Source organism: Larimichthys crocea, chromosome XVII (assembly GCF_000972845.2).
Source record: "Larimichthys crocea isolate SSNF chromosome XVII, L_crocea_2.0, whole genome shotgun sequence".
Classification (NCBI taxonomy): domain Eukaryota; kingdom Metazoa; phylum Chordata; class Actinopteri; family Sciaenidae; genus Larimichthys; species Larimichthys crocea.
This window is the reverse complement of record NC_040027.1, coordinates 14512538-14540535: the sequence shown is the minus strand read 5'-3', so window position 1 is coordinate 14540535 and position 27998 is coordinate 14512538. Positions and strand designations below refer to the sequence as shown.

Here is a 27998-nt window from a genome sequence, read left to right as displayed (position 1 = left end):
TGGTCATCATTTCTCTTCCATAGAAACTGCATAGTACTCGGACAAATTGACATTATTTAATAATAAAAACATATTATTCCGCATCACCTGATCAATAATGACGCGCGTCATCCTCCTTTATAATGACGTCGGTCAGTGCGCCCTGTTTCTCCGCCGGAAGCGCACAGGTAAGGTAAGTTTTCATCTGTTTGAGTGTGTGCATACACATACACATATACCTTTGGCTGCGCTATTGTCCGATGAGGAGAAGAGGGATGTGTGTGTTGTTATGCGTATTTAGCGCGGAGCAGAAGGGAACGGGGAAAGATGTGTGTGTCTGTGTGTGTGTGTGTGTGCAAAACCAAAAATCATTTCAACTCATCGGTTCATTCATTACTTGTTTTCCTGTACAGATTATAAAATCCCCTCTAGGCAAAAATGTGTCATCAGCTCTCCACTTCATGTCTTTGCCTCCTCCAGCTTTTGGTGCCAAGAGCTGCCATTTTTACAAACAATCACTGATGGCCGAGAAAGTTGTACGTTTGTGAAAGTGTGTCCAAAACAAAACACAGAGAGAAAGTGCCTGCTTTGGAGTGTTGTTTAGCTCAGTTGGTAGAGCAGCTGCCCCATGTGCAAAAGCTCAGTCTTTGCTGCAGAAGTCCAGGGTTTGAATCCGACCTGTGGCTCTTTCCCGCATGTCATTCTCCATCTCTCTCCCCATATTTGCTGTCACTCTTTAGCTGTCCCTATCAAAATAGTAAAAAAAGAAAGTGCCAGGTTGTTTTCATATAAACCAAACATGGCGACAAGAAATCAGATGCTATATCTCCAGTGCAGTGCAGTTATCTGTTTTACAGGTGTAAAAATGTGCACACTCTTGGGAATCTTTTCATGCTTCATTACATTCAGGCAGCTGTTGTCCCTTGACTAGGAGGTGGGGGGGTAGATAACCACAATGTTATCAAGATTATTCCCACTAACAAATGGATTTCTTTATCAGTCCAGTCCAAGAACACCCACCTCCTCCCAGTTCCCTGTGAAGTATGCAGAAAGACGAAATCATCTCACTGTACCCAACCCTAAACCACTCACAAATCCTCTTATGTAATGTCTTTTTACTTGACCTTTGCTCACGTCAAACCTCACATGTAATGACACTTAGCAAATTAGAGGGTTTCTTGTAATGTGCAGCAGCTTGAAATTGCATATTTGCAATGCCATTCCCTTATCTGGACCATCCAAAGTCAATTTAAATGCCTTCTCGGTCAGACTAAAACATTATAGACTCTTAACGGCTTTCCTTCCTTTCATGCTTGAGTCAACTCTGGTGCTCCTGTGTGTTTAAGTCTTTAATTACGTGGGCCATAAAATTGTCAGCGTAGTCGAAGATCACAGGGAAAATTGTCGTCACCTGTGAGGATCACTCTGCGGGGTTGACTGCGTCATAAATCAGCGGGCTCTCGCGCATTCAGGCGGCTCTGACAGTGTTGATTCAACAAATGAGAGAGAATCATGTGGAGCTGAATACAGACAGATAAAATGCCTTAGTCAGATGCTGCTCAGAATTTGACTTACTTAGAAGAAGTGACAAAGCTTAAAGACATGCGACGAGAGGCCAGGAATGCGCAGCATCCGTTCATTACACAAACAGGATTTGAGTTGTGATGTGTGGCTGCTGGAGGTGTTTAAAGTCCTTCACTGTGAGCCGTTTATTTATGTGATTTATCTAATAAGGGTGTGTACATTGCTGTCCACATAATACGCAAAAGGTTTTGAGGGATTATCCATTTGTTTGTACAAGCTTTTTTTCATTAACTGCAGAAGATTCCACTCAAATGTTAAGAAAAATGATGTCTTTAGAGGTCTGTGCTTGGTTATTAGTAGGCTAAATGTGTCTGGACCTTCAGCTTTTGTTTAGATCCTCTCTTGATGAATGGGACTTGACTTTCCTCTTGCTCTTTATCTTCCCCCCAGTCACGGGTCTGTGGATGTCATCAAGCACGTAATGGTCCACCTGACAATGCACAATCAGTGGTCTGCAGGTCTCCTCCTCCCACGCTCTTAACACGCTCACCCCGAGCTGCACATGTTGCACCACTGAGGGTGAATTTGTATGCAAATGGAAGTACTTCCTGTCCTCTATCTGCTGGGGCCAGGGTGGGATTTCCTCATTCCTGACGTCCGACCCCTCCAACTCCTCTGTCTCCTTTTCCCCTCTTTAACTCCAGTCTACCATCTGGAGATAGAGGTTATCACAGCAAGCCTGTGGCCTCTTTCTGTTTGTTTAGCTCGACCTGTATTTACTGAAGCTCTCTGCTGACATAGTGCTCTTTAATTTAACAACAGGTTGTTGTTTAAAAATCTACATGTAGATGCCCTCAATGACACATAACTACAAAATAAAAGCATGTCAAAGAGAATGATGTGACAGTATATCACATGAAGTTATTTGAACCTAAGTACTGTGGATTTTATCATATTAGTTCCTGACTTACTGACTTATTATCTAACTACTGGCAGAGGTATATGGAAAATCACTGAAGTTTTCATCAACAGAGGGCACATTCAGGTGTTTAATCAAATAGAAGAGCTCTGGTTTCTTTTATGGAAGATCACTCTCTCTCTCTGACTAATCATTCAGTTTAGTGTTCAGCTTTTCCTCCTTTAAGAGTCAAGCTGAGGTTTTATTATGATCTAGTAATGATGGTTTTAAAGATAACTCATAAACTTAATATCAACAATTTGTCATTAGACTATTTGTTTCTGCGTCACTGTTGCAGAACTCAAGATTGGCCCTTTTTAAAGGTCTTACTCTGTCTCGTCTTGGTCTCAGACAAAGAGGACTCCAGACAGGTCAAGACCACAACTGCAGGGATATCACTCGTCTGATTTATTTGTTAACTGTCTGGAAGGGAGACATCAGCCAAATCTTCTGTGATAAAATTTGGTTTCCTAAACCACAAAGAGTTCATCTGCAGAACAGCGTCTGAAAGAACTCCCAGCGGTTTGTAAATACGCTTAATGAGGTGACTTAATGTAGCAACCACGCTTCACCCAAAGAGTTTTGGTGAATATTAGCTACTTACTGTAAGGAGATTTATTCTGTCTGGTCTTGGTCTTGACTTTGTCTCACCCCCTCATAGTATTATCTTGTCAGTGTCTTGATACTCTCTGGTCTTTGGCGTGACTTGGCTTCATTTTAGTTGGTCTTCTTGACTCCAACACTGTTGCTTGTAGTGATCAAGTTCTCACAGAGAATGATCAGCCTCTACTCTTCTGAGCTTTATGGTGGCTTTTAGCTCTTTTTGATTTTACAACCTCAACTTTACAGTTTTGCTTCTCTGTTATGCTCTTATGACGCTGTTTTAAAATGGCCTTACATTTCCTGCCCAGCAATAGACGTCAGGCAGACAAAGTTAGCGTCTAGATGGTGAACATAGTGGAGCATTTAGCAGCTACAGAGCCAGATATTTGTCTCAGGAGTCGGTGGAGACTAAACAAATGTTGGACGTATGCTGGATGTTTAAATAGGCAGGTTTTTGATTTATGAACTTAAAAAGTGATAACATGTTAATGTTCATAGCTTGTTTCTGCTGCCACCAAGTGGCCTAAAAATTAGTTATTGCTGAAATAGAAAAATTATTACTCATGACTCAGTTTCAGATTATTTTGACCCTCAGGGGTCACAGATAGCTAATGCTTCATTTGTCAAAGCCAAAAATGGTTGGGAACCACCGTTTTTATTAACGCTGGTGTAAGAATACTCATTGCAGCTTTTTACTCCATGTTCAGTGGCCCCCAACATATTTAATGTTGTTAGATGTGGACAAAAGAACAATAACAATATTCACTGGTCTGTCACCGGTGAAAATAAACACTTTGTCGGCGTCCAACAGTCTGTTGCAGTCAATCATGAATGAAGTTCAGAGTATACACTCTGTGTTCGCTTGTGTGTCTGTCCGGAAACACTTTCTCCAGACACCACAGTGAAAATGGCAGAAATCGACCCCAGAAATCCAAAGAAACATCCGTAATTTTAGAAAGGAATGTCACATTCCTTTGCAGTTGACTGAGCCCAGTCTTCCCAGAGTGCCTCCTATCAGGAAGTGCTGCACAATGGGAGCAAATTGCCAGAAACACAAAGTCAGACATTTGGGACAGAGGTGGGGGCAGACAGAGGAAACTGTGTCAGGCGCTGCTTTTCAGACAATAACCTCTGTTACCACACTTTGATTCAGTAATAAATATATCCAAGGATAAACTGAATCGTCTAATCTTCTTGGGATGGAGCCCCTTAGAGCGGCCTCATCAGCTTTGCAGCTATCAAATGTTGTGTTACTCCATTTGTGTTAAAGACAATGTGTTATCCAAATGTCAATTCTCTGCATAAATATTAATTAGTGAGTCTATCTGGATGAATCTGGATTAATGCTATTTATGGAATTATATTTATGTCTCAATTCAGGGAGATAAAAAAAACATTTGAATATAAGAAAAATGATTTATTTTAATTTTAATGCATTTAATTTTGTCTATTCTGAGTGAAGCCAATGCGGAAGTGGCAAAAAAAGCTGCAGTTCCTCAAACAGCCACTTGAGGCTGGCTACAGAATGAGTCAGTCTCCATAAGTCCTCATGATAAAATGTGATGATTTTTAGATGAGCCGGGAGGCAGCTTCTTCAGTTAGTTATTAATGTTTTCTGATGCCCTGATACCTCCTGATGAGCTTTATTAACGTCAGTAATGTTTAATAATAAAGAATAAAACAAGCTTATATTTTCCATCATAATTAGTTCATGCTAACCTTTCAAACCCTAAATATAAATGTGAATATATTTGTAATATTTTGGTAAAACAATGCATGTTTTCATTTGCATTTTACATCATGGTTTAAAGAATAATCCAACTGCAACATCACTTGTAAAATCAAACTTAAATTGATTGAATATGATATCTTCCATTTTGGTTGTTCTTTGTCCTAGTCATCACTCATCCCCCACCTTCTCTCCCAGTGTAGTGAGATATTTGGCCTCTGTCACAGAGGTCCACCACCTGCTCTTTGTCCTGACACACTGCCATTTCTATAGGCTTCAAGCAACAGAGGCATCCATCTCCGCTCTGTGGCTGATGAGCAGATTGGGGGGCTCTGCACTCAGCATGGCCCTAGGAGACATCTTTATCTGGCCTGGATGCGATGGCTTTACCCAGCCATCTGCTTCCACTGGGACTGCACCAGGCCTGCATTAATGGAGAGGGTGGGGGGCGCAGGCAAGCTTATATACACAAGTGCTTACAAGCATGTGCGTAACCTGAGATCCATTGTTCGGACTTGTTGTGACTGTCATTTTCGGATCTGCAAATGATGGTGCGGATTAAAATGGAGAGTTCTTTGAGATGAGCAACAACAGGCGGGCCTGTTAAACAGCCTGGACGTTTGTTCACAGCTGTAAGTGAACTGACATTAAATGGTTGTTCCACCTGCTCTCGACATAATGGCTTTAAGGGTTTGAACAAGAGAAATCGGGAGGATTACACTTGAATAGGTCCTCTCAGTTTGAAAAACAGGTGGTTGATTTCTTTTTTCTCTAACGACATATTTGAAGCCTCTCTCTTTGTGTTTTCTGAACTGTTGACTGTACGCCTGCTCTGCCCTCTGTTTTGCATACACTGCATTCTTGTCACAGAAGTCCATATGGTCGGGGGCTGACAGGTGCATCTGCCTCTAAGCTGGAGGGCAGGAGATAGCCTGCGCTGTGCTTTGTTTCCACTAAACATCTGCCCCCCTCAGCCTGAAGCTGTGTGATATTCCACTAAACACCATCCTTTCTTTGAAAAAGTAAATAAAACGCGCACAAAATACACATTCCTAACTGTACTCACCTTTTTATTTTGAAGGTTCATCAGCAGTGAGACGTGTACAAATAAACAGCCTGCTGTGTTTGACATAACGCCTCATTGATTTTTTTTTTTTACTTTGTTTATGCCACTTCTTGTTCCTCCTTTCAGATAAGTTATTTTTCAATAAACATTAGGCAGCATTCATACCGACAACTCAAGCATTCAAAAGAATGCTCGTGTTATCTGTTGACACAAGATCTGTGTTGTGAGCCAAACACAAGTTGCTTGTTTTTCTGAAACGGCTAAATTGAGCTCAACACCTCCCAAAGGTTTCCGCAACAGTGACGGCGAGGAATGTTTGGACATCAGCTGTTCTGAGTATTTACACAGCGGCGATGAGTGAATGAATATTTTTTGATTTAAAAGGCTTGTATATCTTATTTTGGCTTGTAATGTGTTATCGCAACAGAACACTCCATTATAAACCAATAAATATCCTCATATCCCTCAAGAAACAGCTTTTTTCCAAACCAAAACCATCCTAACAAAACCCAAAACTTTATAAATGTGATTTATATATAGCGTTTTCTCCTCGACACAGTGAGTCTTTGTTCATTGTGTGGTCATGACGTGCTGAGCTGGAGGTTGGAAGGTGTTTAATGTAGCAGAAGAGACAATCCTTACCTGTCTTTGAAGGTGGCTGTCAAGACACTTTGGCCACAGTAACATATTCACATAGAAAAGGAGGTGTGTGTTTGTCTGAGATTGAGATTAAGTCGCATCCAAACCAGAATCACTCGCTAAAACTGTACTGTTTCAGTGTCCACAAGACCACCTGACATGTGGTTACATGTATGTCGGCGTGGAGAGAGTCTTAGTCAATACCCTGCAGGCTGCAAACAGCAGATTTGTTTAGGCAAATGAGGCAGCAGGATGTTGGTTGTAGCTGCAGAGATGACTGTCACAACAGCAGATGCTCTCTGACCTCTGGCTAAAGCAAATGGCCAGACGCCTACGTGCAACACCATACATGTCAGCCCTGGACTCATTAGACAGATCGGTACACTTTACTTTTAACATCACTGAACAGCCTTTTAATATGTTTAAAAGCCTTTTATTAAACGGTTTACACACATGTAGCCTACAAATCTTTTATTCACAGTAATTAAGATTACAATTCTAAATTTAATAATTACATTATAAAACCAATAACGGCTGTTTTACAAGAGTTTAATAGAGGGTTGATCAGTTTCTTATCCAGACGACAGATTACTGCAGGATGTGTTAGCGCAGTGGCAGGTGTGGGGAAGATGTTAGACTCTGGTAGGTCAATCAGCAGGGCTAAACTAATGTTAGAAAATACCTCCTCACTGTAGTCTGGCTGCTTCTTTTTTCACTTCTAGACATTTTAAATACATAATAAAGATGTGACATGCCGGATCTGTTGTTTAAAAGTCTTTGATGGACATGACTTCATAGCCCAGGATTTCATTATATCGCTCCATCGTCTTATTAAATTATCTTTAATGAGTTTGGTTGAATTGAGTTAAAGTGGCACACAGTGGAACCAATGAAGCGATCAGCTAAAAGGGCAATCGTGAAAATATGTGTCCTTGCCTTATCTGTACACAGCATCACCCGCAGGGCGTAGTCCTCACTTGGTTCAGTGTGACTTGTTTACTTTTATGGTTAAGTGAGGAATTTCTTGTGTCACCAGGTGCGAGGGACCATTTCTTGGCCGACCTGCAACAAGTCAGACTTCTGTCAATGTCGTTCACCTCCAGTTGTTTCACAGTCTTCAAATATGGCTGCTGACGTTTATAGAGATTTGGGTTTGTCATGTCTGCTGCTTTCAGGAAAGACATTTACTTTTGGTATATACGGTGACATTTGAATACTTGAAACAATATTACAATCTGGCAAATTCAGATTTTTTTGGAAATACCTCCAGCTCAGGCACAGTCTCCTTTCAATGCTGAGATCCAGCCATGACCCAAACACAGAAATTCAAAGCTTACTACAACATTAAAAAAAGGTGTTACATCTATTTTTAATAACCAGATCAGACTACTGACCCAATGCACCTAAATCTGGTAGGAAAGAGATAGTGGGGAATATACTGAGGAACAGTAGAATGAAGTTATTGAAGTGGTAGACAAAATCCACCCAACCCTAACCCTAACTAATGCCACTGTACCCCGAGCAGAAAGACTTGGCACGTTACTCAGAGTTTTCTCCTCTGTTGTCCCCCGTTGGTGGAACGTCTTCAGATCAGGGGTGACCTCCTGAAGACCTCCAGCTCTTCTGATAGCACCTCCTTTCCCACATCAGCAATTTGATGCTGAATCTATCCTCCTTTTTAAACTGTCGTACTTATTGCTAGACTAACATGTTCTTGGTCACTGTACCTTGATTTTTTCCCCCTTTTTGTAAGTTGCTTTGGATAAAAGCGTCAGCTTAATGGCCAAATGTAAATGTTAAAAAATCTCCTAAGAAAATGTCTCTGTTATGACAACAACAGGACAAAGGAAAGACATTTACGTCTACTTTGAAATGATTCACAACATTGTCATACCATTTTGATCGTTGTATTCAGTTTTATGACCTAAAGAAATGTGCCTCTGCATATTCAACTCACTTTATTACCATAAGTCATTCATAGCTATTGTCCACAGAGAAAAGATGTGCTTATGATTTAAGACGGCGGTATTATTCATTAGAGAAACACCCCATCCCCCCCATTAAAATGAAAATGTCAGTGGCTGCTGGTTGCCCTCCTGTCGTCCCCAGTAAAACAGCAGACTGGAGGCTCGGTCAGACCCCATGGACATGGTAATGTGAGGAATGCGGCCATTTCCTCCTTTGCAGGAAAACAAAAGGAGCTGCTGAAGCGCCTAGCTTGTCCCACCTCACATAACAAGGCTGTCGCTCCCAGATCACAGTCTGCATTGTGTTAACCCAGTCAGCCCAGGCCTTGCCATTAACAGGTTCGAATGGTTGATCTTAAATGTCACTCCTGTTGGCAAATGTGTGTCTTGAAAAGGTCGGATGTGTGTAACATGTAAAATGTTGAGTCTTCAGTTCAATCATTGACTTTCTCCTCTTGGGGAAAACATGCACTCTTCCAACCAACTGTTCAAAAACACAGCAGTGGTCTTACCTGCCTCCCCTGAGAATCTGTCACCTGAGCAAACAACTGTCAGCAGACAGGGAAGCACAAGATAAACCATAACGTCAAGAACATATTCCTAACGTTTACTGTTCTCTCTCTCATCAAAGCGATTCTAATAATAATTTCATCTGTGTACTGATTTTAACAACCAATCAGGGCCTGCTGTGGTTAAAGAAATATATTTATGTTATAGGAATACAGGTTGGACATCTGAGAAATGTACTCATTCGCTTTCTTTGCTGAGACTGATAGCGGTTTCACCCAGGTGTCATTCAGCCCGCCTCAGGTCGGCCGATGATCCACATCTTTGCCAGAGGCAGAACTGCCAAGATGGTGACGACCAGAGCTGCCACGCTCACTTCAGCAACAGCTCTTCAGAAACCTGTGGGTGGCGTTCATGTTTATACCGTCAGTGATGTGTACACAAAATATGAAACTAAAGGCCAGCAGCTTACTAGCTTTGCTTAACTTCAATAAATAAAGCAGGGTTTGTCCACTGCTGAGAAAAAAACAATCCACTTATTGTGTTTTTAAAGGTATTAAACACAGCACACAATTTGTGAGCTTTACATGTCAGCTCTAGGTGACTCTTTTTTTATGCTGTGTGATTAAAATGTGTTGAAAGAATACCTGGAAATAACTTGAATATACATGTATGTATCTCTTCCCGTATGTATGAAAGCTTCGGGACGTAATACTCATGCTGAAACAAATTTAATTTCAGGAAGCTGAATCACATAGTAACTCATTCATGTGTTTGACGATATATATGGTGACATGGAGGGACTTGTACAAACAGGTTTAGCACTGATTCATTTTCATTATGGCTGGCTTTGCTGATGATTTTCTCATTAACATGACACATATCCATAAACTGTAACAGCACTGATAACATCCTGTTTGTATATTTTTAAATTGTCTTCTTCCCCAGCATACAGATCCTATGGACCGCACAGTTTTCCACTGTTTCACTGACACGTGTGAGTCATGTTGGTCTGTAGCTGCCCTTTCTTTGGCTGGAGATGACACAGTTCAACAGAAATGCTACATGAGGTCCATTAAACTGGACTGAATGACTGGACGCGGGGCTGATGTGTGATGAATGTGGTCCATTGTTGCTGACGTATAGTTTCATAGTAGAGATTAGAGGTGTGAATCAATATTTGTATTCAGTTCTAGTAAATGGGAGGATTTATACCGCTGACATATCGCTCTAAATCTGACACGCTGAAGCTTTAACTATGTTTAATGCGCGTATTATCACCTGAAAATAAGAATCGTTGTGTTTCTGTTGCCGTACAATGAGACTTTTATTTCTACAGACACAGGTCCTCTTTAAAGGAATCTGTTTTTTCTCAATGATGTGAACAGCAGAAATCACAAGACTGTTTTGTGGAGAGGCGCTGACAGATGTAGTTTGAACTAGCCCTTGACATCTTGAAATGTTGGATGAAATCTGTTTCTGTGAAGCCATTCATGTCACGATCCCACTACTCCTGGCTCCAGCTTCACATCTGCGCACACCTCCACAGAGAAGTCAAAGCCATTGCTCAACAAGAGCTTCTTTCTCCTCGTCTTCACTGGCAGTAGCATCGTTTCTTGCACATTCGCTGCACAACAACTTAAAAAATAAAACCCCAAACGCCGACTTCAGTGGCCGCATGTTTACTTCCTTACAACAGGGTGCTGCAGCTCTACATTATATAATCCTGGTAAAATGGTACATAGTGCAACACAGTCTGAGGTGCTGTAGACGTCTTTCTTATCTTGTTGACACGAATGAAACAAGAAACGGCAAAACCAGTTGATTCTTATCAGTCGTTGAAGCAATCAGCATTTTTTAGCTTCAACTGAACTGTCGGCCTTCAACTGCCATGCAAATCAGCAGGTGGACATTTGCCTGTGAGTGTCTGAGATAAAGTAACCTGCACAAGAGGGGACTTGTTTTAGACCCCACCACCACATTAGGATGATCCTTTTCATGCAAAAAAAAAAGACTGCACTCAGTGACAATACTATCCAATACTATGACCCAACCCCCACTGCCAGCTGATCCCAGGGTCTCCATCTACATGCGTGTATGTGTGTGAATGAAACTGGTGCTAGTGGTGGAGGGGAGAACAGCAGATGGCAGGGCAGCCCCCGTCATGTCTGCTTTTTGGGGAGAGAACAATGCATCTCTCAGAGCTCTTATTAAAGGAGGGGAAGGGGATTTCAGTCCACGGACAGCTGGCAGGCAGCGTGCCTCGCACCCACCCCTCCTCTCCCTCCATGTCCACACACTCTGCAATTAACTGGCACGGGCCACGGCTTAAATATTTACCAGGCACATGCAAACAAAAGACTGTCAGAAAAAATAAAAATAATGATCAATCCATGTCTCAGTTATTATTACAGCACTTTGTTGTTGTTGTTTTTTAATCCCTGCCTCAGCGTGGCAGTTAGAATAAAATCTAATACCAAGCATGTGCAGTTTCTATCATGTAAAGCATCCAACACACATTATAATGAGGTCTCAATATCACATCATTACATTAAGTTTAAAAATCAAGTAATCAGTAAAGAGCTGGTTCTTGATAGGTCCTCTGAAGCACTTTAAGTTCCCCTTTTTTTGCTGTTTAATGTTCTTTGAGGAATTTTATGCAAAAAAAAGTTATTTTAGTCACAATCACAGCACTTTTGGTGCTTTGAAGAAACTTATGTTTAATACTCTCTTGATTTCCTGGTTCTTCAGGTCAACCTTCTCTGCAACTTGATCTGGTTTTAATAAAAACCAACAAAGGGACAGTCTGAACACCTTTTTGTGAACCTGAAGTACGTATGGTTTTAAATAACGGCTGCTATATGTTTAACTCTTTGACTAACTTGTTGCTGTGCGTGGAAATTATTGCTGTGATGCGATTTCTAATTGTAAAGGGTAATATTCTACAACTACCTTTTAGAAATAGCAATCAGTAACGTGATAATGGTTTATATAAAGTTATAAATAACTTTACTGGGTCTCTTTTTTTAATGTTACCCAATTTTTAAATATTTTAATTGTGATTATTATATATTGCACCTTTAATGAGCCCAGGAATACTATTTACACTAAATTTTGGGAAGAGCTTATACGTACCAACAGGTAAAAACCACAAAGAACCACTTAAGAACTCAACCCTTTAATTTTAAGGGTTTATTTGGAGAATATATGAAGCAAACATGTCAAACAGTTTTTATTTACATCTTCTCCAACGTGAGAAATTGCTGTTTTTCCCTGTTTGCCAGATAACTTTTGGTTTTGACTATATGAATACATCGCATGTGGCTTTTTTATCACACTTTTTGACATTTCATACACTAAAAGCTTCATGAATGGATCAATAGAGGATGAACAACAGCTGTTAGTTGCGCCCTTATCATTTTACCACTCTTTAAAATATCAATAAAATCAATTTCCTTTTTGAACACGTCTGTCCTAAATCTGGATTTATGACACAGCAAACCTTATATATCATTACATTTCTTGCTTAGAGTTTGTCATTAAAGTCTGATGGTGGCGTTGTAATGTTTTACTTCATTTTATGACCTTTGTTTTATCTCCTGCAGTCTCACAATAACATTCCTGTGTCTCTTACAACTGTAAGGATTTAAATCTCCTTTGACTGTTGGAGCAATGGGGACTTAAAATTCCTCAAACTACAACACAACAAAAACAACAACAAGCTCTTTTACATGACACAAGCAGCCAGCTGAGATGGTGCTGCTGCTCTGAATCCAATTTTTGCTCACCACCACCACCACCTCCTCCATCACACCCCCTCCTCTCACCCTCACCCTCTTCTCCTCCTCCTGCTCCTCCCCCTGTGCTCTGCTTTTGATCCCACAGGGACTTGGAGCCTTTACATTCCAGTCATTCCAGCCACGGCGAACAATCGGCCCTCAGTTATTTATTCGTGCAGCTCGCAGCTCAGTCTGCTCAGTCTGCTGCTCGCTGCCCGTCGGTGCGCACACATCCAAAAAAAAAAATCGTACATGGAGGAAAACTGGAGGAAGAAACTCGTGGAAATTTGTGCTGAACAGAGCGCGAAACACTATTGAGATTAACTCTGTCCTGTGTGTGTGTGATCATAACATCATTCGGTAAGTTTTCACATTTTGTTTATTTCTCGGGCGGATTGCGTGTTTGGAGATATTTGCGCATGGCGCAATGTTAATCCTTAGTTTTTATGCTTTTTGTCTAAAGATGTGGTCCTGATGATTAGTTATAGTTTGTATCTATCTATCAAGACTGGATCCTGAAGTCCACACACATCATTTGTAATTGAATTTAGATCAAAAAGTTGAGTTTCTCTTGGATTTAAAAGCCACTCAGGATGTAGTAAGATTATAGATGTGAGTCCATGAATCAAGCGTTCTTCAGGTTTCAGTGTGATTCTTGTGGGAACATGTTCATCACTGTGTCATTTTGGGAAATTAGTTGTTGGGTGAGTATGTGTGGGAAGTCTGTGCTGTTTATAGCAACCGTTGAGTATTACACTTCTGTCTGTCTGTCTGGGGAAAGTTACGCTTTAGAGTGTGTGGGCAATAAAACTGGATCTGCACTGACATCACTGACAGGGGTATTTCCAGCAATAGCTCATGTAGGAAGGAAAAGTAGTTGTGCAATTCAAGAGTTTGTAAATGAAGTGAGAAAAAAATGTGGACTGTTGTAGATCAGTGAATGAATCTGATGATAACAACATGGTTGGGGATCCCTGAGAACAGACTGAGCTGATGTGAGACATAAATCTGATCAAGATTTTTTTATTTTTCTTTCAGATTTGTGATTCCTGACGTGCTCAAACTGCCACCTCTAGGCTGTTTTTATTGTGCACATTTTCCCACTGATTGAAATGAGAACAGCTGAAGACTCATCTGGAACGGTCCTGCACCGTCTCATCCAAGAGCAGCTCCGCTACGGGAACCTGACAGACACTCGCACGCTTCTCGCCATCCAGCAGCAGGCCCTGCGTGGAGGCAGCAGCAGCAGCGGCGGCGGCGGAGGGGGCACGGGAAGTCCTCGTTCCTCTCTGGAGAGCCTGACTCAAGACGAGTCCCAGTACATACAGATGTCAAAGAGGCAAGAGCCTCAAGGCCAGGAGCACCAGGGGGACAGCCTGCACTCTGAGAGCCAAGTGTGCCATCTGTATCAGCTCCATGGAGAGGAGCTGCCCACTTATGAGGAAGCCAAGGTTCACTCTCAGTACCTGATCTCTCAGCAGGGGCAAGAAGGGCCCAGCATGGACATAATGGGGAGTCGCAGTGAGGGACAGTGGGATTTGAAGAGGGAGCATGCTCGCTCCCTCAGTGAGAGGCTCCTGCAGCTTTCTCTGGAGAGGAATGGACCGAGACAAAGTCTGGCTATGAGCTCTTCGCACAGCTACCCGCAGCTGTATAATAATAATAATGTTACAAATGCCGTGGCACCTGAAAAGCAAGGGGCCCAGCAGTGTGTGGACCAGCGTGGGCCACCTCCGGACTATCCTATCTTTGCCAGACTTCCTGAATACATGGTCAGCCACTCGCAGGAGCATGGACAGTACTGCAGAGACCCTCCTCCCCCCTTCTACTCGCAGCATCACAGGTAATCACATGCAGCGCACTGTGGACTTATCATCGTCAGACAAAGCTTTCATACACTGATTTGTGGTTTTTCAACAACGTAGTAACGTATTACTCATGTCTCCCCTCAGCAGGTATGTGTCCGCTCAGTCCCAGGTGGCTCACAACAACATCACCGCAGCCTTCGGCAATAACTCAGCGCAGACCGACGTGTTGATGCGGGAGAACGAACGGCTCAGGAAGGAGCTGGAAGTCTACGCCGAGAAAGCAGCCAGGCTGCAGAAGGTGAGAGAAGAAGGTGGTGTGATGAATGGAGCCGTTGGCTCATGCAGGGTGTGGAAATCGTAAAAAAAAAAAGACAACAGTTTCTTGCCAGTACAAGTCAGGGTGGGATGGTAGTCTGGCAGTTAAAGGATATGCATGAGAGAGAGAGCCAAGTGATTTGTTCACACATGGAGGAGCGTCATACAAACACCTCCCAGAGTTTTTATCATTTTTATTACATAGTTTTCTCCTCACTGTAGCTTGTAATGTGCCACAAAACATCCCACCCCCTTTGTCTTTCAAACATTCTGGCATATCACCCTGAAAGGAGTCAAATACCTCGACACCTGGGACCCACAAGTGTTCGCTCGGGAATGTGGATTCCCACTTTTCAGTTGCGCATAGTGTTGAAAAGCCATTTGCCTGCAGGCAGTATGACTAATTAGCCTCACTGGTATTAACGACTGAAACATAACTCACAATCCAAAGACTGTGAATGGAGAGAATGATCATCATCCTCTTTGCATTTTCTTCCCAGCTGGAGTTGGAGATTCAGAGGATATCTGAAGCTTATGAGACTCTGATGAAAGGGTCTGCCAAGCGGGAAACTCTGGAGAAAACAATGAGGAATAAGCTCGAGGCCGAGATAAAGAGGATGCACGACTTTAACAGAGATCTGAGAGGTATGTATCCATTCATCTGTTGGACCAGAACTGTTTTGCTGCTTTGAAATGTGACCCGATGTGACCGTTGTGTGTTATTTCTTCTTGTATAGAACAACTTGACACGGCGACAAGACAGCGAGTGGCCAAGGAGGCTGAGTGTTCAGACCAGAGGCAGCACGTCTTCGTCAAACTGCTCGAGCAGAGTAAGTCTTCTCATAGCGTGCTTCATGACAAAGAAGAGGAAAAGGAGACTTGAGGGTCTATTTTTTTTTTTGTAATCTGATTTGACAAATCGCACTGCCGTGTGAAACACTTAACAATGGCAGGAACATAGTTTAGCAGGGATTGGTTTCCTCCCTCAGTGAGGTGGTGTGTTATAAAAGCTGCGTGTCAGGACACAAATGTTAAGAGTTACACTTGGCACTTAGATGCCAGCCAATTTTCATAGCGGTAGTAAATGTAGCCTTGGATTCCAGGAATTTTTTTTAAGGTATTTTAGGCTGTTCCAGCATTAGGAATGCCTCCCTCCCCTCTATCCTCCCCTTCTCCTCCCCCTTGCTCAGTTTTGCATCACTGCTGACTTCCCTCCTCAAGGGGAACTAATAAGTCTGGGACTCCAGGGCATCCAGGCCTAACTCAACATGACCCCCGGCTCGCTCACTCTCCTTCTTTGGGCATTTCTTTACCTCGTTCGGCCAGTTGTTAATATTTCTCGCCTCCGTTTCTGAGCTGCAGTGTGAACATCTTTTGAATGAGCTGTAGTTACATAATCAGTCATACTGTTCTGTTATTCATTACCCCGCTGGAATGACATTTCGGGGTGTTATAAACAACCATGTGTTACTTTGAGCCAGTAAATCAGAATTATTGCTCATTTTTCCTGGAGCAACAGGAGCAAAACCACATTTTTATTACAATAGAGGGATGTGTATTTTTTTCTTTTTTCTTTTTGTTACAAGACCCACTTGAATTATATTTTGAGCTGCTTGTTTACTTCACGTCCTTAGAAGCATTCCAGAGCTTTTCCCAGTACAAAGCTATGCCTGTGTGCGTAAGTGGATAAGAGGAAGTCTGCATTCCCTCCACAGGCATGCACTCGTGTTGTGTAATCAACCTCCCCCTTTTAAAGTGGCACAACAGAGAAACTGGCTTTCCTTTCTAGCTTTTAAGAAATACTTTATCGTAATGACACTCTGATTTATTTTAGATGGCACGGTGACAACTGGTCTGACGTTAAAGCGCATGCCTCGATGATAGCGTGTAAATGTTTCTTGTTGAGTCATATTGGATCAGCAACCTCTGCTGCTGTGAAGTGAAGCCTGTGTCGAAGTGCCAAAAACTGGAGTTCCTCAGATGTCCACTTGAGGCTGGTTACAGAACGAGTCAGTCTCCATAAGTCCCCATGTTAAAATACGACTCTTACCATCATTCACCTTTTTTTCTCCCCCTCTTTATTTTTAGATGAGGAGCAGCAGCGGGAACGTGAACAGCTGGAGAGGCAGATACAGCACCTGCGCGTCTCCGGTGATGAGTGCCAACGGAGGCGAGAGCTGGTTGAGAAGGCTTTGGCCTCGACGCAGGCCCGCAACCGGCAACTGGAGGAAGAGCTGCAGAGGAAGAGAGCCTACGTGGAGAAAGTGGAGCGGCTGCAGAGCGCGCTGGCTCAGCTGCAGGCTGCGTGCGAGAAGAGGGAGACGCTCGAGCTGCGGTTGCGAACTCGGCTGGAGCAGGAACTGAAAAGCCTCAGGGCACAACAGGTGAGGAGGAGTTAGGACGTAGACTTGTGTTTGCTTTCTTGTCAAGATGTTAGATGAGCAGACTTTGAATTCAAATTATGGGTGTTTGTTTTTCTGGAAGCCAAATATTAACTTTTGTCTGTTATCTCTCTAGTCTCAGAATCAGTCGGCTGACCCAACGGCTTCGGAGCTGAGCTCATCCACATTGCAACAACAGCTGAGGGAGAAAGAGGAACGTATTCTGGCCCTGGAGGCAGACATCACCAAGTGGGAGCAAAAATACCTGGAGGAGAGCACCATGAGGCAGTTTGCAATGGATGCAGCTGCCACTGCTGCAGCACAGAGGTACGATGAAGGACTGAGAAATATCACAAAGATTTAAAAAAACAAAAACAGGATAATGGGATGGTTTTTAACAGCCATATATTTTCTTTTGCAGAGACACAACCATCATCAATCATTCACCACGACACTCGCCAAACAGCAGTTTTAACGAGGACCTGCCTTTGTCGAGTCACAGACACCAGGAGATGGAGAACAGGTAAACATCTTTCCACCTCTTCCTCAGCTACTCGCCAATGTCTGCTTGTGGGGTTGAGGTTTCTGATCAAATGTGTTTGTATCTCATGTGTTTCAGAATCCGCGCACTTCACGCTCAGCTCTTGGAGAAGGATGCTGTGATCAAAGTCCTCCAGCAGCGCTCCAGATGGGAGCAGGGCAAACTGGAGAAACAGGGGCTTCGTCTCGCGAGGTCCGTCCCATCTATCAACACCGTGGCTGGCAGCACAGAGAGTAAAGGTGAGTACAAGATGTTTGCCTTCACATGGAGGCATTTTACATCTTCAATGACACATGCTATCAAGCGACAACTGGCAGACTGGTCAGCGTCGCCAGACAGAATGTACACTTCCTAAAAAAAAAAACCCTTTCGTGCCCCTCAAATAGACAACATGTTTTTAAACTGGAATGCATATCATCTCTCACTCCAGAATAGCCCGATCAGGAATAGTCATGGGAAGAACTGTGCGGGGCAGATGTTGAGGGGTGTGTAAATGTGGATGTAAGCGGGTAATTAACTCTCTTTGTCTGCATTTGTAGGAAAGAACCTCTCAGATGACCAGACAGGTGCTGCTGCTGCGCTGCAACCCCGACCCCGTGTGGTGCCCCAGAGCTCGAGCCGAGACTGCAGCACCCAGTGCGACGAGGCCCTGCAAGAGCCTGAGCTCACGGCAGAGCCCAGCAAGCTAAAGACGGCTGAGGCAGCTACCACTGGTGGGTTTATAGTTTTGTTAAGTGTTTGACACCTAATCACCACCACACAAACTACTGCTGTGTTCATTTCAACAGCTGGTCTTTTGATCTTTATTCTACTTGACCACTATTTAAAGTGTAACCAGACCCTGGATTAGGGCAGACTAAGGATGTAGGGTTGATATTAATAAGTTAAATCTTTTGTTGGTAAAATGAAACAGCTGGCATTACAGTTGTATTTGCTTTAGCGTGCCAAAGTTGTTCTAATCTTCTAATTTTATCTTCACTGTAGACACCTCGGAGGAGCCAAAGGCACCACTCAAGACGTTCAAGAGCATCAACGGCTCAGACGCAGAAGTGGTTGAGATTCTCATTTGAGTGCAGCTCGTGTGACCGAACAGCGAGAGCCAACGATGACTCGGTGATGAGACTTTTTGGCTGTGATGTCAAAGGCCTTCCTCGATGTCTGACCACAAGTGAAGAAGTCTGACGCAAATCTAAATCAACATGCTGAGTCCAGAATGTGGCACAGTCATGGTGGAGAGGAGAGCTGAGCTTTCCTCCCCATGAACGATTGACATTTTCCCTCACCAGTCAGAGGTCTTCAAGGTACCTGGACAGTATTGTGCGCTCTGATAGGGACTGGGCTGCTGATGGTGCATATACATATGTTGTGCATGTAACTTTTTGTAGTTATGTATTTATATTTGTACGTGCTGCTCATATTGCGACGTTACAGAACAAGGATCACTCGTCCTGCTCTGCTCCATTTAAATTATTTACAAATGTACTCACTAGTCTGGGTTAAGCGCGCAACACGGTTATGTTTTTGAGTTTCTAGTAGCGAGCCTATTACCATCCTCTCTGTAAAAATAATGGGAATATTTATAAAAATGACTCACTATAAGCATCCTCTATGTTTTCATGCCCTGTTTAGGGATTATTCTGTGTAACAGAATCCTGAATTAACAGTTGCTCCTCTCTTTAAAATACATTCGGAGGCCCTGCTCACAGCTCAGCGGAGGATTTGGAAACTTCCTTTGAATGCGGAGCCTGCAGAACGTCTGCTCATTTCTCTCTTAAAAAAGCCTGCGAGGATTGACAGGGGTCTAATTTTCCAGATCCCGGGTTAATGTTTGGGGCCTCAAATGGCGACTGCCCAGTATTTCGCTCCCCTCCGCTGACACTCCGGAGCTAATCTTCTCACATTCCCTCGCTGAGGGAATGCTCCCGTTAAAGAAAAAGGCTATCTAAAGTCTGACCCCTCGCCCTTGTTAAAATGGCACGCATTCTCCACATGATTCCTTTTCTGGGGCTGGTTATTTCTTCTGAGCCCCTCGGTAGCTGGTTCTACCACGGGCTCAGAAATGGTCAACTATAATTGGCCCGCATTTGCTACTCTATTTGTTGTCTCCATCAGTGTGTTATATTCAGACGTGTTTTCTCCATTGCTCAAGTATCTCACATTTCTGAGTGGACTATATCCTTAACATGGACTCTTCTATTTATTTCTGCCTGCAAGATTGTAGGATCACTGAACACTGCTGAATGTAAAACTGTTTTCCAGGTCTGTGTTTTGTATTTAACTGGAATGTGTGCCACGATTCAGATTAGTTTGACTCTTCAGAGGGGGAATACGGCTCAAAATTCGACATCAGTAGATTTGTGAAGAAGCTAATGTGTAATCCTTGTTGGTATTTATTTCCAGCTTCCATCCTGACAACATTATCAACGGGAGTATTGTTTGAAGTCCGTGTGAAATCCCACATTTGACTGGTATTCCCCCTTGAGCCTTTTTCATCATATGTCCCGTCACAATGCGTTTGCTGGTCAATGCAGTGTGTCAACCCTTCACTTTGTTTGGAATCTGTTTACATGAATGGCTATTTGAAGTGAGAGAAGTTAATATATTTTGTAGTTGTCGTTTTTTTTGGTTTTTTTTCATGTATACACATTTGTTTTTGTTTCTGGTGCCAAAGATGTACTCTACTTTTAAGTTATATCCGATGTCAAATACAAAAGGTTCTGTTCAGGAGCCTTGCTTCAGCTGGTTGACCCATTTTGTTGTTGCTGTGAACTTTTGTAAAGGAAACATTTGTATGTATGCCTTAACATTTCACTATAATAGATTAAAATTCTTAATATATGTCTGGAAAAAAAAGGCTTTCTGTGTTGATTTGTCACACTGGCGTAATTCAGTATATCCATATGGAGCACACAAGTACTGGACTAAGAGAAGGAAGAACATAGTTATATCAATGTAAAAACTATACAAAAGAAAAATATTCAGCGGAGTTGCAGGACTGAGAGAATTCCCCTATTTCTTAAACTAGATACTGTTAACTATTAAAAAAAAAAACTGGAAAATTCATCGTCACAAAGCCGAAAATGTTTTTTCTGAGCTTAGAGATATGTCTCACAGGACAGTGATACTACAAACATGTGACGATCTCATGTATCTTACATAAAATATGAAGCATTACTACAGAGTAAACTTACCCAACAGTACAGTAAAATTAGCAAAACTGTTAAAATCTCCAGCAGTAAAATGTGTATCACTCACACAGTGTAATATTGATCCAAAAACATCATATGCAATCAAACAATGACAGAGATCTTATTGAAATAATGAGTACTTTTACTTTTAAGTACTTTGATAGTTAAATAATTACATACTTGATTTGATGCAGGGCTTTGACTTGTAGTATATTTTCAGTGTGATCTGACCCTTCTAATTTAGTCCATCAAAAGTTTTTGTTCAGTGTCAAAATGTTTCTGTCCTTCATGGAGAATACGAAGGCTGTGGTCGGCTTGAATTCACGGCGGTCATGATGGATTCCAACGATGACCAGTTTTTACAGGCGACAAAATGTATCAAAGTTTCCACGGACCATCCTTAAACCACTCCTGAAGAGCTTCACATGCACGCTCAGTATGTTCCACAGTTGTTGCTTTTGCAGAGTTGAGCCACTCTTACCACTTTCGTCAAATTTGATTCAGTTAGTACCAATACAATTAGCAATAAATGTTTTTAAAAAAAGCAAGATAAAAGAGCTGTACACGTGTATTTGTTATTATTTTACTTATGAGTGAATGATCGATCTTTAAATTATCTGTACAAAAGCTACACCACTAGATCATTACATTTTGGAGTTTAGTTTAGCAGTTTTATGCCATGAGAAAGTCTAGATATCATAACTGAGGATAGTGATCCCTGGCTGATGACTGAAAGTAAGTTAATAGTATGAATATCCGTCTTTAATCTTTATCTACATCTTCAAAACTGAGAACTCATCATGAGTGACAGTATATGGGATGGACGTCATATCTGTGACATCAGCCACAGGTTTCTGAGAAACTGTTGTGAAACCATCTTCCACTTCCCGGCTGATGTGAAATCAGAAAAGACCTGCTCAAACAAGCTACCTGTAACGTCACGCACAATAATAAATCAATGAAAGTGGCCACGCTGTTAATTATGCATAACTTTAAGCTTAAATATAATTTGATATGGTAAGTTTTATACAAATTCAGCCTCAGTACAGTTGTCATGAACGGGGAAATTAGCTATAAAGACCAAAACTGTTTTTTGTACCAGGCTGTAAATATGTTTATTTCTGCTGTGAAGTTGGACATTTGAACATGGGGACTTATGGAGATCTGACTTCACAGTCACGGAGGTTGTAGCTTGGCCTCACCTGACTCCAACATTGTAGCCTCCGTCGTCTGTTTTCCATTCTTCATTGAGCAAACAACTCTCTCATGACAAAGTTATGTACATCCCAAATCCCAAGAAAATAAAGAAACACTTGGAAATTCTTTGTCTCACCGTGAACAAAACATTTTGTTCCACATTACATGACATTTCTGCTGGGGACTGTTGACTGTGATGGAGCATAAATCAGTGTTAACTGACCACTGTGACTCAATGCAGAAAAGTTGCAGTAGAGTGCAAACAGAAATGTAAACCCTAGATAATGTGAAGTCTGAATTATCTTAGCACAAGCTGAATATTGAATCTTACTCTAAGGGAAGTTTATGTTTTATGTGTATGATCTGTTTGGTACATTTCTAAGACGTCAGTGCAGCCTTTACATGAAAGAATTTGTCTGTATACTTTGACTTTTAATGTAAATATTTTTGCCGCACTCATTCCCCCTGGTGAGCTTGGGATGGCATTCCATACATGCCGTACATTTTCTTCCTGCTGCCTTTACTTATTGTAGCCAAGTGCCACTTTTCTCAGCTCAGAAAGGCTGCCGTGATTAATCTCCATCTGCTGAAGACCGTTTTCAGCTGGGACACATGTAGCGCCTTGGCTTGACTCTGTGATTTACTATTATTTTGATCCAATTTGTGCTCAGACAGATCACATTTCACATGTAAGACAAGAGCCCCAACACCACCAAACTCTGAGTGATGTTTAGGGGCTTCTGTAGGTGAAAGGTTACGATTACGTGACTCCAGGCGATGCCAAGTTTGAACAGCTTCGCGAGGTTGGGGGCGTTCATTCCTTAAGGGACCTTCATGTGTCCTGAACTCATCATCATCCAGCCAGGATGAAGGAAAATTCAATCCAACGTACGTGTATGCATTCCACACACATCTGGAGTTCCGCGGGAATTACTGTGATTGTTGCATTTATCACCATGATTTCACCACTTTGACTCCCAGCAACTGTGAATGGTTCTCATTTGACTACAGCATCAGTCATAGTGGATCAGGAACAGATGTCAGTGAAGTCAGATTGTTTTCCAGATAATGAATAGTTTTGTTGTTTGCTTACCGTGGTCAGTAAATTATAGAGTCATGAGAAAAATATATACGCATTCTTTACGTGCTGTTTTACACGTTTGCTTGTTTACTCTGCTTATATTTATCTTGGCTCTTTTAACAGTTATTGCTCTTTTAAAGTCATGCTCTATTTGTGTCATAATGCAAGTACATCAATGTGTCTGGCAGCAATAGAGGGGACAATTGCTAACAAATCATGTGTCTCCTTTTGGAGGCACATTTTGCACTAAAAGCCTGTGTGGAATACTTGGAAAAAATAACTGTGGAGCTCTGTGTTTTGCCTTAATTTCCATGGAGATTCCAAAACTTCCTGCCTACAGCGCTCAAGGAATGTGCCCCCACCCCCTTAACTTTTCCACATAAATCAGGGCACCGTCCTCTAATTTTAGGGCTGTTACTGTGATGAAGCAAACCTCTCAGATAGCAGGCCACTTGCAGCAAAATCTTTTGGTCCGTGTCAATTGCGACATTGTGCGGCCCGTAAGCCAAAGGTATGGAGATGTTTTGCTTTAGGTGTTGACTGCGGCTGAGCAGCAGCAAGAGTACCACACCTGTTCTGTGACGCCCCCTGTACCGTGGCTCACTCCTTTGCATTGCCTCATGCTCCTCCTTTTGCCACATGTCACATTGTATAATAACAATCATATTAAATAGTCAAAGTGCTCTACGACTAAAAGTGGGTTCCAGATTTACTCTTCTCTGGCAGCTTCTTGTTAGCTTCCTCCGTCAACATCCTCTTCGGCCCCTGGCCTCTGCCATTATGTCCATACACGTGTATTTATTATATTATGATCAAAAACTAGTTATTATTATTATTATTATTATTACTAGTCCAACAACAAGAAGCCCAGCTCTGCGTCTGTCTTTCAGCCTTTTATTTCACAAAGCTCTTGACAACGACTAAAAGTCAGTCCCAGATTTACTCTTGTCTCGTGGCTTCTTGCTTGGTCACTTTCTCCATTTCTCTTCCTCCATCAACGTCCTCTGGCCTGGTTACATTGCCTGCTTGCCCAGCTTTGGTTCTGGCACTCCCCATCTGCATTCGCTTGCGCCTCGGGCCTGAAGATATCCTATTCCTGATGGTCCAAAGCGCCTGTAGTATGACAATAACACTCTTCTGGTGGTCTGAGCTCACAGTCCAGGCAGCACGGCTAACAAACTGAACTAGCGTCAGCTACCAGAAGCTGTACTTCACTGCAGTTTACTGTTGATCCAAGAGATGACGTGGAGCAGCTGGAGGACATCAGAGGGAGAGCAGAAAACATTTTCTCTTTTAAATTTGATCTTAATTTTATTGACCTCACGCTCTGGGGCTCAGGAGGTTGTCCATGTCGTAGTGACCTTGGGCACCCCAATTGTTCTTGAAGACACATCAGTGTGTGTGAATGTGATTGCTTTCTAGTTCCTTCTAGTTCCTCCTGTTATTGTCAGCGTATGAATGTGTGTATGAATTGGTGAATGTGATGTGTAGTGTAAAAGTGTAGTGTAAAAAAGGCGCTATACACATACAGTCCATTTAAAGAACTGACTTTAGACGGACAGGAAAAAACACGTCTCAAGTTTTCTTCTTCTATTCCGTTTGACAATTAAAATTCAGAGACTTTCTTGACTTGCAATTTGCTAATGAAGACTTCTGAACTGGAGTTGCCCTAAAGAACTTGAAACTTGACTATGACAGACCTTTGAATGACTTAAAACTTGACTCATATTTGACCCTAAACACTTAAATACAGCCCTGTAACAGTGGATTGGTTCCAAGCACTTATTTGCTTTAGTTGTAGAGTATATATAACCTCCTAACCTTGTCCTTAGACCAGCCCCAAACCTCCCTCCTCAACCAAGGTCCAGCCCTCACTGTTTCCACATTAAGGCCAACAGAAACTCTTTGGACAATTTACTTTACGAAACATGCATGAGGCACAAGGTTCATCTATGCTGTTTGGCTATTTTCAGTCTCAAGTTTGCAGTGGTTTCCAGTGAATCAAGTAGGCTGCACAATCCAGAAAGACTGATTCACTGCGTGCATGAGTCAAAACACAGGGAGAGACGTGCTGGAGAGGATGATCTCCAGGCTAAATGAAGACAAAGACAGTGACACCTGAGTCAGTAGTAAACAGACACTGTGTATCCAGGTGCAAGCTATTTACCTGTGAGAAATACCAATGAGTAATTAATCATGTAGACGAATGAGTAAGTGGCGGATTAGTATGTGAAATGGCAGAGATAATGAGAACAACAGAGGCTAAAGAAGAAGAGTTAAAGGAAGGATAAGTCAGCATAACCGAGAGCCATAGGCAGTATTTCCCCCTGAAAATCCCCTATCAGCAGACCCCATGTTAATGCCTGGATGGCACGCTAGTTTAGTCTCAGCTCGCCTCATTCTGTGACCTCCTTTGTAAACTCCTTATTGACATTTCATCATACTTCTCTGTATTAAATAAATTCCTCGGAAGCCACGTTTCATAACAACGCACTTTATTTTCTTAACTAGTCAGCAATAACATCCAAAGAATGCATGTCATGAGGGTTTTACAAGCTCTCAGTTCAAGCAACATACCAACAGGTGTATGTGAGTGAGTGAGTGAGTGAGCACAGCTGGGGAATTTAGTGGTCATGCCTCAGCTTGCAGGAATGTTTTATATCACCCTTTATGGCCCAGGTGGATGCAAATGATGTGTTTGACTTGTGGGATTTGAGAGTGAAAGGTGCACACTCAGGTGCAGAAAGGTCAGTGATATTATGATAATCATGAATCACCGTCACTGCAATCAGCAGGACAGAGGGCATTCTTTATCTTGGATGATTTGTAATATATAAACTAAAAGGCCAAACATGGTGTAGAACAAGCGGCAACCTCTGTGGCTGTGAAGTGAAGCGTGAGTGAATGTGGAAGTGGAAGTTTTGCTCTCTATAGCTAATTTTCCCGTTCATCACAACTGTACTGAGGGTGAATGTTTATATAATATCCGTTCAAATTATATTAAGGCTTAAATTTACGCATTAATAACCACGTGGCTGCTTTGATTCACAAGTGGGTGCCATTACAGATGGCTTGTTTGAGTACCCAAGTGTCATTTAGTTGCCCCAAGTCTGCTGATGATCTGCGTCTTTGCCCATTTTTAGATGAGTCGGTAGATAGAAGAGGCAACATGGTGGCCACAGATCTTGAGTTTTTAAAACAACCTCTGAAAAATCACAGATACGACATCCATTCTTTGTACTGTCCATAATTAAAAAATAAACTCTTCAATTAAAAAAGAGAGAGAGAAATCAGTCTATACACTCCATGGGAACTTCTTGGAGGCAGCAAGAAATCTGTCCTGAGTTGAAGACTATATATGAATGAATCTTTTGTATTTAAAGCCACAGGCGTTTTTCTTTAATGTCAACATAGTCATTTTTCCTTTTCCTTTTTTACCCAGAAGGAAATACAGTTCAGAACTGATTGTGTTAAAAACAATTAATAACTCAAGAGCTGAGGAGCCTCGGGCACCATACTTCTTTTGAACTGCTCTGATGTCGTGTAAAGTCAAGTGACAAAGATATTACAGATGAGAAATAGCTATGGCCTGTAGATGTGAAGATAGTCATAGATACAGCAGTTTGAATGGAAGAAGAAATGTTGGAACTGACAGCCATGCATCATCTTAATATCGTTAACCAATACCCAGAACAACAGGGAATCCCCGGCCAGTGAATCAAATAATACAGCTAGTCATACACTGTTTGACCGCTGATGACATGACCCTTGACACTGAAGGGCCCAGACATGTACGCTGTAGTAGTAATAGCTGTAGTAATGCAAACTCGCCGTTACTGATAATGTCAATGTGATAGCCTGTGCAGTTTTGTTCAGAGAAATGTCTGAAAAATTCACCCAATGTTATGAATGTTACACGGCACGGACACAGGACTAAACTGCAGGACTCGGGAGGCAGATACATGAGTTAACCAGTCTTTAATCACAGGCAAAAGTTCGGTACACAGGAGATCAGTCAGGTAAGGCAGGCAAACAATCCAAATGGATGAGGCAAAGGCAGGGTACAAAAACAGGCAAGGGTCAAAACCGGAAAACACACAAGGAAAACGCTGGAGAGTAGGACACATGGTACACTAACAATCTGGCACTGGGGAAGTGGAAACAAAGGGTTTAAATACACAGGTGATTAGGGCGTGACAAACATAAAGCGGGAAACTGGAGTAGGCGGAGCAGGGACTGGATGTGACAATGAAATACCAATTTGAATTACTCAGCTAGCAGATGACACCGCTTAGGAAGACTGTGTTGAAAGTGGTATTTTTGTGATTTAATGCCCCCAGTTTGTACCACCGTTTTAAATAGAAACAGCTGTACATGTGTATTTGTTATGATTATATTACTTATGAACAAAAACTAGTGAGACAACAACTTTTCAAACAGCCAAACATCAAGCAAGTGCAAAAACACAAAGACAAAGCAGCTTGGCGTCTGTCTTTCAGCCTTTTATTTCACAAAGCTCTCACCATTGACTAAAAATCAGTCCTAGATTTACTCTCGTCCCTGACATAGACCAGGGGTCTTCAACCCGGGGGCCGTGACCCCAGGGGGTCCTCAAAGATACTGCAGGGGGTCCGCCAGTTTTTGCCAGAATGATTGACAATTTTTACCAAAATAATGGTGAATGTGAGGGTACAGATATTTAAGAAACTACAAACAGCCGAGGCATTTGCACTCCA

The 27998-nt window shown here is 42.2% G+C and overlaps 1 protein-coding gene across 3 annotated transcripts; it reads left to right on the top strand.

Moving 5' to 3' along the window:
- The first annotated feature begins 152 nt into the window (after window positions 1–152).
- amotl2a (angiomotin like 2a) lies at window positions 153–20640 on the top strand. Of its 3 annotated transcripts, none has more exons than XM_027290409.1 (11): window positions 153–172; window positions 13790–14594; window positions 14704–14857; window positions 15375–15519; window positions 15612–15704; window positions 16963–17258; window positions 17392–17582; window positions 17677–17778; window positions 17875–18035; window positions 18336–18509; window positions 18781–20640. In XM_027290409.1, the coding sequence occupies exons 2-11, from the start codon at window positions 13864–13866 to the stop codon at window positions 18864–18866; spliced, it is 2133 nt and encodes a 710-aa protein (XP_027146210.1). In that variant the 5' UTR covers window positions 153–172; window positions 13790–13863; the 3' UTR covers window positions 18867–20640. The 3 variants fall into 3 exon arrangements, with proteins under 3 accessions (XP_027146210.1, XP_019130922.2, XP_010738109.3); XM_019275377.2 differs by lacking the exon at window positions 153–172 and adding an exon at window positions 12871–13111 and having other exon boundaries at window positions 14707–14857; XM_010739807.3 differs by lacking the exon at window positions 153–172 and adding an exon at window positions 12871–13111.
- The last annotated feature ends 7358 nt before the right edge of the window (window positions 20641–27998 follow it).